The following is a 19,115-nucleotide window of genomic DNA, read 5'->3' on the forward strand; positions in this document are numbered from 1 at the left end:
ACCCTCTAGAGTTGCATTTATAACCTATGGACTGGTATGATGAACTGGGAGAGGCCTGTAGGAAAGTATCATCTTGCCTGGCATGTTACCCCCATTTCTACTTGTGTGTATGTTTGTTTTTGCCTGTGTCACTGGGATCCTGCTAGCCAGGACCCCAATGCTCATAACTTGTGCCCTGTATGTGTTCCCTGTATGGTGCCTAACTGTATCACTGAGGCTCTGCTATCCAGAACCTCAGTGTTTATGCTCTCTTTGCTTTTAAAATTGACACTGCAGGCTAGTGACTAATTTTACCAATTCTGATAGGCACACTGGAACACCCTTATAATTCCCTCGTATATGGTACCTAGGTACCCAGGGTATTGGGGTTCCAGGAGATCCCTATGGGCTGCATCATTTCTTTTGCCACCCATAGGGAGCTCTGACAATTCTTATACAAACTGCCACTGCAGCCTGAGTGAAATAACGTCCAAGTTATTTCACAGCCATTTTACACTGCACTTAAGTAACTTATAAGTCACCTATATGTCTAACCCTCACTTAGTGAAGGTTAGGTGCATAGTTATTAAGTGTGATGGCACCCTGGCACTAGCCAAGGTGTCCCCACATTGTTCAGGGCAATTTTCCCGGACTTTGTGAGTGCGGGGACACCATTACACGTGTGAACTACATATAGGTCAATACCTATGTGTAGCGTCACAATGGTAACTCCCAACATGGCCATGTAACATGTCTAGGATCATGGAATTTGTCACCCCAATACCATTCTGGTATTAGGGGGACAATTCCATGCATCACCAGGGCTCCAGCTTGAACCCCGGGTACTGCCAAACTAGCTCTCTGGGGGTTTCTCTGCAGCTACCGCTGCTGCCAACCCTCAGAAATGTTTCTGCCCCCCTGGGGCCTGGGCAGTCCAGTCCCAGGAAGGCAGAACAAAGGACTTCCTCTGAGAGAGGGTGTTGCACCCTCTCCCTTTGGAAATAGGTGTTAAGGGCCTGAGAGGAGTAGCCTCTCCTGGCCTCTGGAAATGCTTTGAAGGGCACAGATGGTGCCCTCCTTGCATAAACCAGTCTAAACTGGTTCAGGGAGCCCCCAGCCCCTGCTCTGGCGCGAAACTGGACAAAGGAAAGGGGAGTAGCCTCCCAGAACCTCTGGAAATTATTTGAAGGGCACAGATGGTGCCCTCGTTGCATAATCCAGTCTACACCGGTTCAGGGACCCCCAGTACCTGCTCTGGCGTGAAACTGGGCAAAGGAAAGGGGAATGACCACTCCCCTGTCCATTACCACTCCAGGTGTGGTGCCCAGAGCTCCTCCGGAGTGTCCCTGGGTTTTGCCATCTTGGATTGCAAGTTGGTGGGGCACTCTGGGAGCATCTGAGTGGCCAGTGCCAGCATGTGACGTCAGAGCCCTCCCCTGATAGGTGCTTACCTGTGTAGCTGACCAATCCCCCTTTCAGGGATATTTAGGGTCTCTCTCCTGGGTGTTTCCTCATATTTGGATTGCATGACTCCAGCAGGAATCCTCTGCATCCTTTACTTCATCTTCTACCGACGGAACTGCATCTGGACCCTCCAGGAACTCTACAAACTGCAACAAAGAAGCAAAGACGACTTCTGCAACATTGTATCTTCAGCTCCTGCCAGCAACTGCAACTGTTTCCAGGTCATGCATCCTCCGAGCACTGCTTGTCTTCAGCCTGCGCAAGAAGAAGCAAAGGAATCTCCCTTGAAGTTAAGAAGTCACTCCCCTGCTTCAGTATGCACCCCTCTGCAGCAATGACTGGTGGCGTGGGTCCCATCTCCTCATGACGAAGGTGGATCCAGCAACTCTGGTGGTGGACTGAAGTGATCCTAACTGTCCAAAGGTCCAGCTGTCCAACTTTGGTGGAGGTAAGAGATTGCCTCCCCACGCAAGACAGTACCCCTGTGCACCACGTGATTTGCAGTTGCCAAGGCTTGTGTGCGACCTTCTACGAAGTTCTTCGCGCACAGCTTAGGCCCCCAGCACTCCATCCTGTGACGCACAGCTTCCCGAGTGGTTCTCCGGCGGCGTGGGATCCCTTTGTGTCGTGCTGCGTGGGCCTCCATTTGCACCTTCTTTGTCCCTGTACTGTGGGACTCCTGTGCATGCTGCCTGGTCTTCTGAGGGCTCTCTGATTTGTTGAGAGCCCCCTCTGTGTCCCCCTAGTGGGTTGAGGCCACTAGGTCCCTCCTGGTCCTGGGCAACGCCATTCTCCGCTAACCACAGGCATTGTGTGTGCCATGGCTTGTTGGCGTGGGACATCATCTGCATCAACCAGGAACCCACATCTGTCTTCTTGGGTGCAGTACTGACTGTTCTTCACCTGTGGTTCTTCTTTTGCACCTTCATCCCGGTTAGCAGGGGCTCCTGTTCTCCCTGGACTCTTCAGTGCTTCATGGACTTGGTCTCCTTCCTCAATTGGTCTTCAGGTCCAGGTATCCATTGTTGGTGTCTTGTAGTCTCTTCTGGTTCTTGCATTATCTTCTATCACGTGTTCATGTGTTCTAGGAAACTTACTGTGATTTACTCCTGCTTTCCTGGGCTCTAGGGTGGGCTCTATTACTTACCTTTGGTGTTTTTTTTACACTCCCAGCGCCCGTCTACACACTACACTTGCCTAGGTGGGAAACTGACTTTCGCATTCCACTATTTTAGTGTATGGTTTGTGTTCCCCGTAGGCCCATTGCTTCCTATTGTAATTTTCACTATTTGCACTGTTTTCTAACTGTCATTACAGCTATTTCTGCATTCTAGTGCATATACGGTGTATATTACTTACCTCTCAAGGGAATATAGTCTCTAAGGTATTTTTGGCATTGTGTCACTAAAAATAAAGTATTTTATAAAACTGAGTATTTTCTTTCATGTGTGTAGGTACTGTGTGACTACAGTGGTACTGCATGAGCTTTGCATGTCTTCTAGATAAGCCTTGTCTGCTCCGCTACAGCTACCCCTAGACAGCCTGGCTTCTAGACGCTGACTACATTTCACTAACAAGGGGATAACTGGACCTGGTATAAGGTGTAAGTACCTTTGGTACCCAGTACAAACCAGGCCAGCCTCCTATAGTGTGTGTAAAAACAAGCACAGAGCAGAGCACAGGGTTAAAAAGAAGTGTTGGAGCCTGCAATAATGGCCCAACCTTCCAGGAGAAAAGGCAAGAAAACTGGGGGACCAGCTTCTGAGCAGCACAAGAAACAAGACCTCTCTTCTCAGGAAGATGTTTTATCTCCTGGGGGAACTAAGACCATGGGGCAGGATCCTTACCAGATAGAGCTTTTGGGCCCATGGGGGGCCCACAAGGGAACAGCTGTGTGAAGGACAAAAGACTTGTCCCACTGTTGAAGGCCTGAGGCAGCAAGCAGCTGCACTGAAAAGGGGAGACATCAGTGTCTCCCACAGTGTCTATTGGGAAGATGGACTCATTTACACTGAGGCCAGCGACCCCAAACCTGGTGCCTCCAGGAGAGTGGTAGTGCCTCAGCAGTTTAGGGAGTGTATCCTAACTTTGGCCCATGGCATCCCCCTAGCAGGGCATCTGGGACAAACACAAACATGGAGTAGGCTTGTCAACCACTTCTATTGGCCCAATATGTTGCAGAAGGTGAAGGAGTTTTGTAACTCCTGTGTTACCTGCCAGGCTGTGGTGGGGGATCCCTTTGAAAGGGTTGGTGTGGACAATGTGGGTACACTTTGCCACCTACAGCCTCAGGGGATCAGTACATACTGGTAGTGTATCATACTACCTGATACCCTGAAGCAATTCCCCTTAGGTCTAGTACTGCTCCTGCAGTAGCCCAGGCCCTGATTGGTATTGTTACCAGAGTGGAGTTTCCTAAGGAGGTGGTTTCTGACAGGGGTACAAACTTCATGTCAGCTTACCTAAAACACATGTAGAATGAGTGTGGGCTTACTTACAAATTCACCACACCATACCATTTACTGACCAATGGACCTGTTGAGCGATTCAACAAGACATTGATGGGCATGATCATGGGGCTCCCTGAAAAACTCAAAAGGAGTTAGGATGTCCTCCTGCCATGCCTGCTCATCGCTTACGAAGAGGTGCCTCAGAAAGGAGTAGGGTTTTCCCCCTTTGAACTTATGTTTGGCCACCCTGTAAGGAGACCACTGGCACTTGTAAAAGAAGGCTGGAAGAGACCTCTCCATGATCCTAAACAAGATGTGGTGGACTATGTGCTTGGCCTCTGCTCAAGGATGGCTGACTACATGGACAAGGCATCCAAAAACCTTGAGGCCAGCCAACAACTCCAGAAGCTATGATGTGACCAAAAGGCTGCACTGGTAGAATTCAAACCAGGGCAGAAGGTATGGGTTCTGGAGCCTGTGGCTCCCAGGGCACTTCAGGACAGATGGAGTGGCCCTTACCCTATCCTAGAGAAAGAGTGAGGTCACCTACTTGGTGGACCTGGGCACCAGCGGGACATCCAAAAGGGTGATTCATGTGAACCGCCTAGAGCTCTATTGTGACAGGGCAGATGTAACCATGCTGAAGGTAACTGAGGAGGAGCAGGAAGCAGAGAGTGAACCTCACCCCTCACCTCCTCTCAAATGACCCTAAAGATGGGTCAGTTGATGGAGCTGTCTATTCAGATACCCTCACTGCCCAACAGCAACCTGCCTGCAGCCAAGTCCTACAACAGTTTGCTGGGCTCTTCTCTTTGAACCTTGGACAGACTCACCTATGTACCCATGATATGGACACAGGAGACAGTTTACCTGTCAAAACAAAAATCTACAGACTGTCTGACCAAGTCAAAGAGACCATCAACGTGGAAGTCCACAAGCTGCTGGATTTAGGGGTTATGGAGCCCTCTGACAGTCCCTGGGCTAGCCGAGTGGTCTTAGTCCCCAAACCTCATTCCAAAGATGGCAAGAGAAAAATGAGGTTCTGTATGGACTAAGGGGGTCTCACCTCTGTCACCAAGACAGATGCCCACCCTATACCAAGAGCAGATGAGCTATTTGACAAATTAGGTGCAGACAAATTCCTCAGTACCTTTGACTTAACTGCAGGGTACTGCCACATTAGGATGGCACCTGTAGCAAAAGAAAAGATGGCATTCTCTACACCTGATGAGCATTATCAGTTTACTGTTATGCCCTTTGGCTTAAAGAAGGCCCCTTCTACCTTCCAGAGGTTGGGGAATCAAGTCTTTCCTGGCTTGGAGTTATTTAGTGCAGTATATCTAAATTATGTCTTTGTCTTAAGCTCCTCCTGGCAGGATCACCTGATCCATTTGGGGAAGGGTTTTCAGGCCTTGCAATCAGCAGACCTCACTATCAAGGCATCAAAGTGCCAGATAGGACAGAGCACAGTTGTATATTGTAGGTGGAGGCCAAGTGCAACCCTTACAGCCCAAGGTCCAGACCATCCTGGACTGGGAAGCTCCAAAAACCCAGACTCAAGTCAGGACATTCCTTGGCTTGACTGATTACTCTAGGAGGTTTGTGAAGGGGGTGGATCCATTGTGACTCTCCTCACATAACTGACCTCAAAGGAATTGCCCAGAAAAGTAAACTGGCCTCTTGATTGCCTCCTTCAAGATGTCAAAGGCCTTTTTACAATGTGCTCAGCAACAGTTCCCAAAGCTCCATATTACTCTTAGCAGTTCATTGTGCAGACAGATGCCTCTGAACATGGGATAGGAGCAGTCCTGTTCCACACCAATGATGCTGGCCTTCACCAGCCTGTTGCTTTCATTAGCAGGAGGTTAATTCCCAGGGAGAAGCTTTGGAGTGCCTTTGAGAGTGAATCCTTTGCTGTGGTTTGGTCACTGAAAAAGCTGAGACCATACTTATTTGGTACTCACTTTATTTTTTATATTTTACTTTATTCAAACGGACCACAGACCTCTCAGATGGCTATTGCAAATGAAAGGTGAGAACCACAAACTTTTGAGATGGTCCATCTCCCTTAAGGGAATGGGCTTTTCAGTTGAACACAGTCCTGGGACTGCCCACGCCAGTGCAGATGGGCTTTCCAGGTTCTTCCACATAGATAATGAAGACTGTCTAGGGAAAGGTTAGTCTCTTCCTCTTTCATTTGGGAGGGGGTTGTGTAGGAAAGTGCCCCTTTTGACATGGTTACCCCCCCCCACACACACACACACACACACTTTTTGCCTGATATTGATGCCAAACTTACTGAGTGTGCTGGGATCCTGCTAACCAGGCCCCAGCACCAGTGTTCTTTCCCAAAAACGATACCATTCTTTCCACAATTGGCACACCCTGGCACACAGTTAAGTCCCTAGTAAAAGGTACCCATGATACTAAGGGCCCTGTGGCCAGGGAATGTCCCCAGGGGCTGCAACATGTATTATGCCACCCTGAGGGGGGATCCCTCACTAAACACATGCACACTGCCACTACAGCTTGTGTGTACTGGTGGGGAGAGAAAGACAAAGTTGACATGGCACCCCTCCCAGGGTGCCATGCCCACAAACCACTGCTGTGGCATAGGTAAGTGGCCAGATGGCAAATGAGGGCTCTGCAGTGGGACCTGAAGTTCCAGTGGGCACAACATCAGGGAAATCTTACCAACAAGGTTCAGATCTCGGAGGGAACTGCTAAAGACCTGCAGTGGTGGTTAGTGAACTGTGATTGGGTCACAGGCAGACTCCTCTTCCTTCCCTAGCCAGATCTCACAGTAGTGACAGATGAGTCACTTCTGGGATGGGGCGGCCATCTAGGAGAGGAAGAGATCAGAGGCCTCTGGTCTCCGGTGAAATCCGGATTCCATGGAAAGCATTTCTTCCTGTTGTGAAGGGGAAGATAGTGCAGGTGTTCATGGACACCACTGCAATGTGGTACTGCAACAAGCAGGGTGATGTGGGGTCATGGGCCCTTTGTCAAGAGGCTCTGCATCTCTGGACATGGCTGGAACAGCAGGGCATAACCCTGGTGGTTCAACTCCTCGCAGGTTCTCTGAACGCCAGGGCGGACAAACTCAGCCGTCGATGCCTAGCGGATCACGAATGGTAGTGGATCACTAATGGCATCTCCATCCGGAGGTGGCGCAAGGACTCTTTCAGCAGTAGGGAGAGCCTTGGTTAGAGCTGTTTGTCTCTGCAGAGAATGTGCATTGTCAGCAGTATTGCGCGTTGGAGTATCCAAGGCGACACTTGCTCAGCAACGCTTTTCGACGCGAGTGGAATTCGGGCCTCCTGTATGCTTTTCCACCCATACTACTTCTGCCCAGAGTTCTCAAGAAGATCAAGAATGACCGGGCCCAAGTCATCTTAGTGGCTCCAGATTGGGCATGAAGAGCCTGGAATCCTGAGCTTCTTAAAACAAGCATCAATCCTCTGTTTAGGCTTCCCCTTCGGGAGGATCTTCTGTCACAGCAGCAGGGGAGGGTTCACCACCTGAACCTGTCAACCCTGTGCCTACGTGCATGGAGATTGAGTGGCGGCAATTGATGGCTTTTGACCTTCCTTCCGAAGTCTGTAAAGTTATTTTAGCAGCCAGGCATCCCTCCACTAAAACAGTATACACCTGCTGTTGGAAACGCTTTGTATAATATTGTACAGAAAGGTCTATTGATCCTCTTTCTGCTTCTCTTTCTGATACCCTTCTCTTCATACTTTCCCTTGCCCAGCAGAGCTCTGCCTTGGGGACTCTCAAGGGCTATCTTTCTGCCTTATTAAAGGGCTTGTACATATGTTTCCCCCTATGCCCTTTGTTATGCCCTAATGGACTTAAATCTGGTTCTCACATTTCTGATGTGCACTCCTTTCAAGCCTTTGCACAACTGTCCCCTCCGACTGCTCACCATCAAGACAGCTTTCTTAGTGGCGATAACATCTGCCAGGAGGGTGAGTAAGAAGCAGGCTTTGTCATCAAAGCTACTGTATCACACTATCCAGACAAGGTGGCACTCAGAACTCGGGCCTCTTTCCTCCCGAAGGTTGTGACCCCATTTCATCTGGGTCAGAACATCACCCTGCCCACCTTCTTTGCTTCACCGCATCCCTCTAAGGAAGAGGAGAGACTCCAACTGGACCCAAAAAGAGCGTTGTCCGCACAAGAGTTTTGGTGGATGACCAACTGTGGGGTACGTTGGAGCAAAGAAGGGTCAGGCAGTGCAGAAGCAAACCATTTTGCGCTGGGTTGTTCTCTTCATCAAGATCTGCTACGCATTGGCCAGGAAGCAGTCTCCTAGGGGCTTGAGGGCTCATTCTGCCGGGGCAAAGCTGCTACCACTGCCTTAGCTCTTGGCATTCCAATCCCTGAGATTTGTCAGGCGGCAACATGGGCATCTTTGCACATGTTTGCAAAGCATTACTGCCTGGACAATCTGGTACAGAGAGATGGACACTTTGCCCATCCAGTCCATATGCGACTTTTTAGTGTAAGTAGAGGTATCCGCAGCCCACCACCAGGAGGTTATGGCTTGGGTATCCATTCAAAGGTAAGGAATCTGCAGCTAGAAGTCTCTATCAGATGAACAAGTTACTTACCTTCGGTAACGCATTATCTAGTAGAGACTATCTAGCTGCAGATTCCTTACACCCACCCATGCCTCCCCGCTCTGCGGATATGTCTAGTAGGATTAGGGGTTATCACTTTCAGGGCCCTAGTTTTGCACAGACACAATTTTGGTTCTTTTGCACAGACAAAATGTTGGTTCTATCCATGACTCTGCGCTTGTGGCGTGGAAGTTTTGTTGTTAAAAGAACGGACATACGCGTGATGGGGTTGTGCCTTTATAGGCGACAGTGATGTCACAGACTGCTGTAACAACACTGACGAAGCCACGCGGAGCCGAACGACGCACGCAGCTCCGAACTACGCCACTCGATGGCATGCTCAGAGTACTGGTCAGCAAAAAATTCCAGATTCGAAGCTGACACCAGGGAATTCAAACGTAACGAATCTGCAGCTAGATAGTCTCTACCAGATAATGCGTTACCGAAGGTAAGTAACTTGTTCATTAGGTTTTGATTCTGGTTCTTCACCCATGATGAAGAAGGTATCCCACATGCTGTAGGGAGTTTGGGACAATTTATATAAATATTGTAGGTGAGTAATTTTATTGCTGAAGTTCTTACAACAATGACTAATAGCTGTACAATATTTACTACAGCCTAAAGAAGATACAGAAGTTGATGAAGAGGTAGAAGAGGAAGAAGAGGAAGAAGATGGCATGGAAGATATTCTTGCAGAGGAATTTCCAGAAGAGGAGGAAGAGGAAGAGGAGCCAGAAGAACAGGAGGAGGAAGCAATTGAGCGCCTGAAATCTGAAATTGGAGAAAAGTTTGAAGCAGAAACAGCTGCCTTAGAATCTGTGAAGGTATTCTTTCATCAGTAATGCAGCGTGTTCCCCCAGATAGTCAGCTTTATTGTGTGGTCTTATTATTTTTAAGATACCTTGTTACTTTTGCAATGCTGCAGAGATAACTAGTATAATAATGCAAGTAAACCTGCACAGTGGGTTACCCATATATCTGTCTGGCTAGAATTCAGTAGTTGGCAACGGGTCAATTGCAGGGTTTTTGGTGATATAAGTGAAAAAATGAGAACTGAACATAACATTGTGACTTATTCTATGTATACAAATGTCCTTAGTAAAGAAACATTACTGGAAATAACTCCACCTGCTTTCAGTGTTTGAGTGTGAGGGTGGTCTCTCCAGCAGGAAAAGTTCTGATGATTCCTCAGCTGAAAAGCCCATACGACTCCACTCTGATCTCCAGCTTCTGCCTTGACCTTTTTCGGCCCTCTTGATCTAATTTCACTCAAAGTATAGCCAATGACCTACTTTCCCTCATTTGTGAAACCACGGAGGCATTGTATGCATCTCACACTGTTATCAGCCCAAAGCATGACATAAAGACCTCTCCTAATTCAGTTCTTGATCACCTCCAGCTTACATTGGGTGGAGATGGATTGGTCACTTTCTTGCTACTGCATCTATTTGCAGCGTTAAACACAATCTCCAGTCCATCCTAATTTAGTGGCCCCATAGGATTCGAGTGACAGACCATGTGCTTGATTTGTTTTGCTCCTTTCTGTCTGACAGTGCCCAGTGTGTTCCACTTTCCCCTTCATCTTTTATGATCCTTCCCTGTAGTGTTCTACATGGTCTGAGTCTTAGCCACCCTAGCCACATTAATCCCTTCTCATTGCTTCGTCTTTTTCTTATGTGAATGACACAATTGCTCAACTAAATGAATGATGACACTTCCACTAGGAAGAAGAGCTTCAATTACTATCTCTGCAATTGCCTCGTGGCTGCATTCCAATTCTCTGGGCTATTTTTGATTCTTGCTTCTCATACAAAAGTAAAGTGAATAAAGTTACATCTACCTATCTTCTTTTCAAAAATGTCACCCACATCATCATCTCTCCGCATGTAAAATTACTGTAATGCTTCTAGTTTGGTTTAACTAAATGCTTTCTGTCTAAATGGCATGTGGTGCAGAATGCTATGGCAAAAACAACAAGTGATGGACGGAATGCTGAACATTGTCAAACACTCACCCCCAGTCACAGATCTGGGTTTAATCCATTGTTCTTTTGCTTACCATGCCACCCCAGTTTGGACCCAGCCATATGCAAATCAGTCTTGACCCTGTTCCTCATGGGGACAGTCCAGCCCAAACTGCCAAGCCAGGTCCTCACTGGACCGGAAACAAGCATCCTGGGACCGGTTTCGGGGTTTCACCCCTCATCAGCCAGGCTAGCTTGAATCCAGTGGCATGGGAAGCACGGGACCCACATCTGGGCATACCCTTCCCACTTAGGGCGACAAAGCAAAAACAACAAGTGATGGACGGAATGCTGAACATTGTCAAACATTCACCCCCAGTACAGTGATCTGGGCCTAAATCCATCATTTTTTTGCTGCCCATGCCATTCCAGTTTGGACCCAGCCATATGCAAATCAGTCTTGACCCTGTTCCCCATGGGAACAGTCCAGCCCGACTGCTAGGCCAGGTCTTCCCTGGACTGGAAACAAGCATCCTGGGACCGGTTTCGGGGTTTCACCCCTCATCAGCCAGGCTAGCTTGAATCCAGTGGCATGGGAAGCACAGGACCCACGTCTGGGCATACCCTTCCCACTTAGGGCGACAAAGCAAAAACAACAAGTGATGGACGGAATGCTGAACATTGTCAAACACTCACCATGGGGAACAGGGTCAAGACTGATTTGCATATGGCTGGGTCCAAACTGGAATGGCATGGGCAGCAAAAAAAACCGGTCCCAGGATGCTTGTTTCCTGTCCAGGGAAGACCTGGCCTAGCAGTTCGGGCTGGACTGTTCCCATGGGGAACAGGTCAAGACAAATTTGCATATGGCTGGGTCCAAACTGGAATGGCATGGGCAGCAAAAAAACAATGGATTTAGGCCCAGATCACTGTACTGGGGGTGAATGTTTGACAATGTTCAGCATTCCGTCCATCACTTGTTGTTTTTGCTTTGTCGCCCTAAGTGGGAAGGGTATGCCCAGACGTGGGTCCCCTGCTTCCCATGCCACTGGATTCAAGCTAGCCTGGCTGATGAGGGGTGAAACCCCGAAACCGGTCCCAGGATGCTTGTTTCCAGTCCAGGGAAGACCTGGTCTAGCAGTTCGGGCTGGACTGTTCCCATGGGGAACAGGGTCAAGACTGATTTGCATATGGCTGGGTCCAAACTGGAATGGCATGGGCAGCAAAAAAACGATGGATTTAGGCCCAGATCACTGTACTGGGGGTGAATGTTTGACAATGTTCAGCATTCCGTCCATCACTTGTTGTTTTTGCTGTGCAGAATGCTATGGCCTAAGTCATCAACAGGATCAGCAGGGACACTTATATTTCATCACACCTGGTGTCCCTTCACTGGCTCCTCACTGCCAAGTGCACCACCCATAAGTGCCTTTGTTTCTGCCCCTGGACCATCAATAGCAGTGGTCCTGTGTTAATATGTCACAGCTACTGTAAGGAAATGTCTTCATTGGCATGGTTACTCCCTAACTGTTTGCCTTTTGTTGATACCAGTTATAATTGAAAGTGTGCTGGTACCCTGCTTACCAGGCCCCAGAAACAGTGTTCTTTCCCTAAACTGTACCTTTGGTCCCACAATTGGCACAGCCCTGGTACCAAGGGCCCTTTGGCCAGGGAAGGTCTCTAAGAGCTGCAGCATGTATTATGCCACCCTGGGGACCTCTCACTCAGCACATGCAAACTGCCTCACAGCTTGTGTGTGCTGTTGGGGAGAAAATGACTAAGTCAACATGGCACTCCCCTCAGGATGCCATGCCCTTAACCCACTGCCTGTGGCATAGGTTAGTCACCTCTCTAGCAGGCCTTACAGCCCTAAGGCAGGGTGCACTATACCACAGGTGAGGGTATAGTTGCATGAGCACTATGCCCCTACAATGTCTAACCAAAACCTTAGACATTGTAAGTGCAGGGTAGCCATAGCGGGTATGTGGTCTGGGAGTCTGTCAATTACGAACTCCACAGTTCCATAATGGCTACACTGAAATCTGGGAACTTTGGTGTCAAAGGTCTCAGCACAATAAATGCACACTGATGCCAGTGTGGGATTTATTGTAAAATACACCCAGAGGGCATCTTAGAGATGCCCCCTGAATACCAGTCCAACTCCTAGTGCTTGGCTGACCAGTTTCTGCCAGCCTGCCACAAACAGACGAGTTTCTGGCCACATAGGGTGAGTGCCTTTGTCACTCTGTGGCCAGGAGCAAAGCCTGCAGTGGGTGGAGGTGCTTCTCACCTCCCCTGCAGGAACTGTAACACCTTGTGGTGAGCCTCAAAGGCTTCTGCCTGTTGTTACAGCTCCACAGGACATCCCAGCTAGTGGAGATGCCCGCCCCTCTAGACACAGCCCCCACTTTTGGCGGCAAGTCCGGAGGAGATAATGAGAAAAACAAGGAGGAGTCACCTACCAGTCAGGACAGCCCCTAAGGTGCCATGAGCTGAGGTGACCCCTGCCTTTAAAAATCCTCCTTCTTGAGTTCGGAGGATTACCCCAATAGAAATAGGGATGTGCCCCTCCTCCCCTCAGGGAGGAGACACAAAGATGGTGTAGCCACACTCAAGGACAGTAGCCATTGGCTACTGCCCCCCAGACCTAAACACACCCCTACGTGTAGTATTTAGGGGTGACCCTGAACCCAGGAAATCAGATTCCTGGAACCTGAAGAAAGAAGAACTGCTGACCTGAGAGCCCCGCAGACATGACTGAGACACCAACTGACTTGGCCCCAGCCCTACCGGTCTGGCTCCAGACTCAAAGAACCTGCACAGCGACGCATCCAGTGGGAACAGCGACCTCTGAGGACTCAGAGGACTGCCCTGCACCTAAAGGACCAAAAAACTCCAGAGAAAGCGGCACTGTTCAGAAACTGCAACAACTTTGCAACTTTAAAGCAACTTTTAAAGAGACTCCACTTCCCGCCAGAAGCGTGAGTCTTCACACTCTGCACCTGACGCACCCGGCTCGAGTTTGGAGAAACCAACACCGCAGAGAGGACTCCCAGGCGACTCCAATGACGTGGACACCCTGAGATGACCTTCATTCACCCCCTCAGCGACACCTGCAGAGAGGATCCAGAGGCCCCCCCTGACCGCAACTGCCTGGTAACATAGGAACCCAACACCTGGACCAAGCACTGCTCCTGCAGCCCCTAGGACCGAGAGGAACCACCTACCAGTGCAGGAGTGACAAGCAGGTGGCCCTCATCCTAGCCCAGTCAGTGCCTGGCCCGAGAAGCCCCCCTGTGCCCTGCCTGCATAGCGTAAGTGACCCCCCAGGTCACTCCATTGCTTTCTATAGTAAACCCGACCTCTACTTTGCCTAGTGCACCCGGCCGCCCATGTGCCGCTGAGGGTTTGTTTTGTGGGCTTGTGTGTGTCCCCCCCCCCCTCCCCAGTGATCTACAAACCCCCCCCCCCCGGTCTGCTCCCCGAGGACGCAGGTACTTACCTGTAAGCAGACTAGGACTGGAGCACTCCTGTTCTTCATAGGCGCCTCTGTGTTTTGGGCCCTCCTTTGACCTCTGCACCTGACTGGCCCTGTGTTGCTGGTGCTGTGGCTTTGGGGTTGCCTTGAACCACCAACGGTGGGCTGCCTATGCCCAGGAGACTGACTGTGTAAGTGCTTTACTTACCTGAGAACCCTAACCAAACTTACCTCCCCCAGGAACTGTTGATTTTTGCAGTGTCCACTTTTAAATTAGCTTATTGCCATTTTAACCAAAACTGTGTGTACTACTGTATTAAATCAAAGTTCTACCTGTGTGAAGTACCTTGTATTTTATGTACTTACCTCAAATCTTGAATCTTGTTGTTCTAAAATAAATTTAAAAAAAATATTTTTCTATATAAAAACTATTGGCCTGGAGTTAAGTCTTTGAGGGTGTGTTCCTCATTTATTGCCTGTGTGTGTACAACAAATGCTTAACACTACCCTCTGATAAGCCTACTGCTCGACCACACTACCACAAAATAGAGCATTAGTATTATCTAATTTTGCCACTATCAATCTCTAAGGGGAACCCTTGGACTCTGTGCACACTATCGCTCACTTTGAGATAGTATATACAGAGCCAACTTCCTACAGCTACCCTGACTATCTACTGACGCCAACCCTTTGCTCTTCCATTGAACTTCCACCCAAAAAGACAGGGTGTTCTCTGTCCTTACAGCTGAAGCATAGAATGTGTTTCCTCCTATACTTCAGTCTACTGAAGATCAGCTCCTTTCCTAAAAAGAACATATAGCATGGCTATTATCGACCATCCTGAACCTATTCATTTTCCTCTCTTTTTTTCATTAACTGTTTTCTTCAAGTCATTTTCTTTCCCACTTTATTCTAATTTTGTTTGGAGCCAGCACCAAGAGACCTACGGTAGCTAAAATATAGCAGGAGCACATTATAAATATATGTCTGCCTTGCTAGCTACACTTACGCTCGCCATGTACAAAGGATGTGGAAGTCGACAAAGAAAACAAATTCCTTCCTGCAGACTATATTAAATTATGAGAACCATAGAACTATGGCAGGCTGAGTGATGTCTCATTAATGAGGAGAACACGCTGTACCATACGCTTCGAATGCTTACATTGAAGTTGTTTTGCTATTCACCCTGGAAAGACACATAAGTAGGGTTTAATACATGTGCTTTCTTGAATAATCTTTATAGTGAAAGCTTCCCAAGCCACTGGTTTCAGAAGATTTTCAGCAGTTCCCCAATACGGACACCAGTTGGTGGTGGTGCCTCTGTGCCAGTCACAAATCCACCTGATGTATTTGTGAAGTAACTTCCTTTTTTTGTGCCTCACACATACAGGGCTCCTAAGTGCTGAGTCTTGTTTTCTGTATTTCCCTTTTCACACCTAAACCTTTATGCTTCAAGCCTTACTCAACTTGTCACAAACAGATTTCCAGCACAAATCCATATTATTGGTGCTTTCGCTGTTGAGAACCAAGCACAACATGACATCATGTTACCGTTAAGCCCTTATGTACCTAATTAAGGCAATCTGCAGAAAGTGGATGCATTTTTTCATGGCCTCACAACTAAAGTCTTTGACTTCTAAATCAAAGTCAAAATCACAGCCCCCCCTCACTTGAGCTGTTCTCCCAGTTCACCTCGCTGGAAGCCGCATCATCACTACAAAAAACACTGTTGCTCTTTTCTATCTTCACTCCATTACAGCAAAAGGCATAAGAAGAGATTCAAAGAGGACCTTTCTGATACATCTTCAAGCAAGGTAGTGCCAGTCCTAGATAAACATACGCACCTGCATGTATGTTTTCCTTTCTCCTGGCACTTCAGTCAAGCAGATGAAAACTATTCATCAGACCATCTTTGCCATTTCTAACCTGAAATGTATAACTTCTGACACCACTCCATCCTTCCACTCCGTCATAGTCTCTATTGTCCATCCAGCTTCCTCAGTTCTGTTGTGCACCCTGAATAGCAAAGATGGAATGTTGAAGTATAATAATATCCAGGACAAAACACTGAATTCAAAATATTGAAAGGTAAGTATAGATTTTCTATACCTAACTCTACATGTATGTACCTAGACAATATCTATATGTGTGTGTGTGTGTGTGTGTGTGTGTGTGTATATATATATCTATCTTAAAGGTATGTAGAGTTAGGGATAGCAGATTTATGCTTCCTCGACATGCACCTACCTTTCAATATTTTGGTCTTCAGTATTTTGTCCACAATATTTTTGTGCTGCGATATACATTTCTTCAGTATTCAGTAGTACAGTCTCAGTTCCACATATCTTGTTATGCCAATGGCTCTTGTTTTTTCCAGACACCATCTTTTTTTTACTGGCCTCAGCAATGATTCCCAGCTCAGCGCTACTTGCTCCCTCCTTGTGGGAGAGTAATAAACTGCGCCCAATAACTTTGCCCCCTTCAACTTCAGGATCAGCACCATATTTGGAGAAAGTTGTTAAGTCACCTCTCTTTCCGTGGGTGCAGTAAAAGACATAATCCTCAATGTAAAATGTCAGCGAACTATATAAAAGAAGAACAAATAGCCTTGGCAAGAAAAGTCATGATACCAGTGTCTGTTACTAAATTCACAAACATCTTTGGATCGGATGTCTTAACATCTTGGGAAATTAGCTATCAAACTGAATCCCAGTAATTTTCACATGATCTCAACAAATAGAGTCCAAAACGTTGAATTGGAGTATTTCTGTGCCGATCACTCAATCCTTAGCTGCTTCCTCCGAAGAAAAAAGAGGTTGTGTCTCATCAGAAGTTGAGGGAAGCTGAAGGGAAGGTGTTGCCAAAGTGTACATATCAGAGCATTATCGAAATTGGTAAAATTTGCTTACTATTCAGTATTAATGAAATGTAGATATTTACAAGCTTTGGATTTTCTGGGATATGCATTACAATTTGTGGCAGAAGTGACAGAAAAACCCATGGGTGAACACCGAAAGCTATACATTTTTTAAACCTGGGTAAAGTTCTGAATCCTGAAAGTGGGAATTTTGCCTGAATCGGCTACGATTTTCCCTTACCAAATACTTGTATTCGCTTAATGTTTTCATCTTTAACATTTTGAGTTGAAGGGTGATCTGATCAACTATATACCACTACATTTTCCGAAACCTTTTAGTTGCAGAGATATACATCTTTTATAGTTAGAACAAAAACATATCAGGACCCAGAGGAAGCAAATGCCTAAAATGATTTTTCATTTTGTGCTGATGATTCATAATTTGAGAATGAAAAACTGAATTATTAGAAATTGGGCCGCAAGGACAGCTGTGCATTTTTAACCTGTGTTTTTATTTTCTGCAAATATTCACAAAATACCAACAAAGCCATGTAATTTTAAGGGAGCTTTTGAAAATACGTGTTTGTGGACCTGCACTCACAATAGGTACAAAAATATTTTAATAAAATCGAATGATAATCCAGTCCTGCCATTGTACATTGGCAAGCATCTCCTGATGAAATTGGTACCCCACATGTTGCAGTTAGTATATATTTTTAAGGTAGGTGCTGGCAAAAATCACTACCATGTAAAGTGGAATTTCCAGGTGGACAAAAACAGCGATTTGCCTTGAGGAATGGGTTAGTATTTAGGCCCCAGATCAACTGTGCCCCATAAAGACATACCATGCCCAGCCAGCTTTACAAACTAGACTCTTTTAGTGATCCAAAGTGGTGTGTCCTATGTAGATGCTACCCCATCTTGTGACCAGCACTCTGCAAGAGTGAAACTATATCTAAAAAAGCACAGTTTTTTCTCATCTTATTGATAAACACAATAATATGTGGTCCACAGTAAAGGACCTACCACCTTCTGTTTCAATCAATAAAACTGTACTATGCTCCTCTCAATGAAATTGCATCACATGAGTGAGGGAACATAAATAAAGTAAACAAGTTTAACCAGCTATGAAGAGATGTCCAATTTGGAGATCTACTCAGTTGTTAAATAATATTGTGATTTTATTTTGAAAAGTTCAAATGTTCTGATATCACTTACTAAGTGCTTCTCCCATTATCTTTTTGTACATTTGTGATGTAGGTTTTCATTAGAACGGTCAACCTAGGGAGTTCAGCACCTTTGTTTTGGAACGACCTGGATCGTGGTGACCTATACCACAACCATTCCTAACAAACTAGTTTAGGTCCTGAATTAGTTAACTTGAAAAATAGGTTATACTTATTTGCAGGTTTGTTTTGTTTATCTTCCATACAATATGCCAATACACACATACTGTGTACTGTTTGTTGAGAGAAGCATTATTGAGAGAAGGTTTACATGTGCAGGCAGCATCGGTAAGGAGAGCACCTTCTTGCTGACCATGGAGAGCTGAAGGCAGATGGTAAGTAGGGGTTAGAGAGCGGTACAGCTTGTGACATGATTCCCAGCTCCATAATTATGCTTGGTCTCCTGGGGCATTTCATGTCTATCACAGAGGGCATATCGGGGACATCCCAGAATGCTCCCCCAAGGGATCTAAAGTAAAAATAATAGACAAGGAACAGGGAGAGCTGTACCTGGTGTCAGGATGACTGACATCCCACACTATTTCAATTTTCTTTATTGAAGAAAACCACCCAAGGTGCCCAGGGGTCTTTTATATTCCAGGATCACAGCAATTTAAGGATGACCTCTGGTTTACCTCCGCAGAAGAGCTGCAATGCAAATGGTAGCTTGGGGTCGGAGAATGGCCCAACTTGTGCCATGATGCCAGGCATTGGTCTCCTTTCTATTTTGTCATTTGACAAAAAATGATTTGTGATGTCTAGGGATGTTTCAGGGGGGCAGATTGGAAATGCCACCCTAATATGTTCCAGGTGAGAAGCTGAGGTATAAATGTTAGGTAGAGGCTAGACAGAGGATGGGTATTGTCCATACCATTGGTACTTTTCACTGAAACAAAATAGTGTTGAAGGTGAATATCCAGTATCTCACAGGTTCAATTCGTTTCCTGTTTCAGAGGTGCTGAAAGACACATTTAACGAATAAGTCAAAAAGATCAAGACGTTGTGCCATGATGCCCAGCTCTCCACTCCTTGGTTGTTTATAAAATGATTACTGGTGTCCAGGTAGAATCTTT

The 19,115-nt window shown here is 46.8% G+C and overlaps 1 protein-coding gene and 1 long non-coding RNA gene across 5 annotated transcripts in view; one reads left to right on the plus strand and one right to left on the minus strand.

Annotated features, from left to right (window-relative positions):
- Positions 1–19,115, plus strand: part of AK9 (adenylate kinase 9) — an 824,487-nt gene that overhangs the window by 478,392 nt on the left and 326,980 nt on the right. For all 4 annotated transcript variants that reach the window (XM_069234515.1, XM_069234516.1, XM_069234517.1 and 1 more), the window contains one exon: positions 9,136–9,342. In XM_069234515.1, coding sequence (XP_069090616.1) covers positions 9,136–9,342 — 207 coding nt within the window. The remainder of the gene's footprint in view (positions 1–9,135; positions 9,343–19,115) is intronic.
- Positions 1–19,115, minus strand: part of LOC138295903 (uncharacterized) — a 419,369-nt gene that overhangs the window by 235,458 nt on the left and 164,796 nt on the right. The gene's annotated exons all lie outside the window — the stretch shown is intronic.

This window comes from Pleurodeles waltl, chromosome 5 (assembly GCF_031143425.1).
Source record: "Pleurodeles waltl isolate 20211129_DDA chromosome 5, aPleWal1.hap1.20221129, whole genome shotgun sequence".
Lineage (NCBI taxonomy): Eukaryota > Metazoa > Chordata > Amphibia > Caudata > Salamandridae > Pleurodeles > Pleurodeles waltl.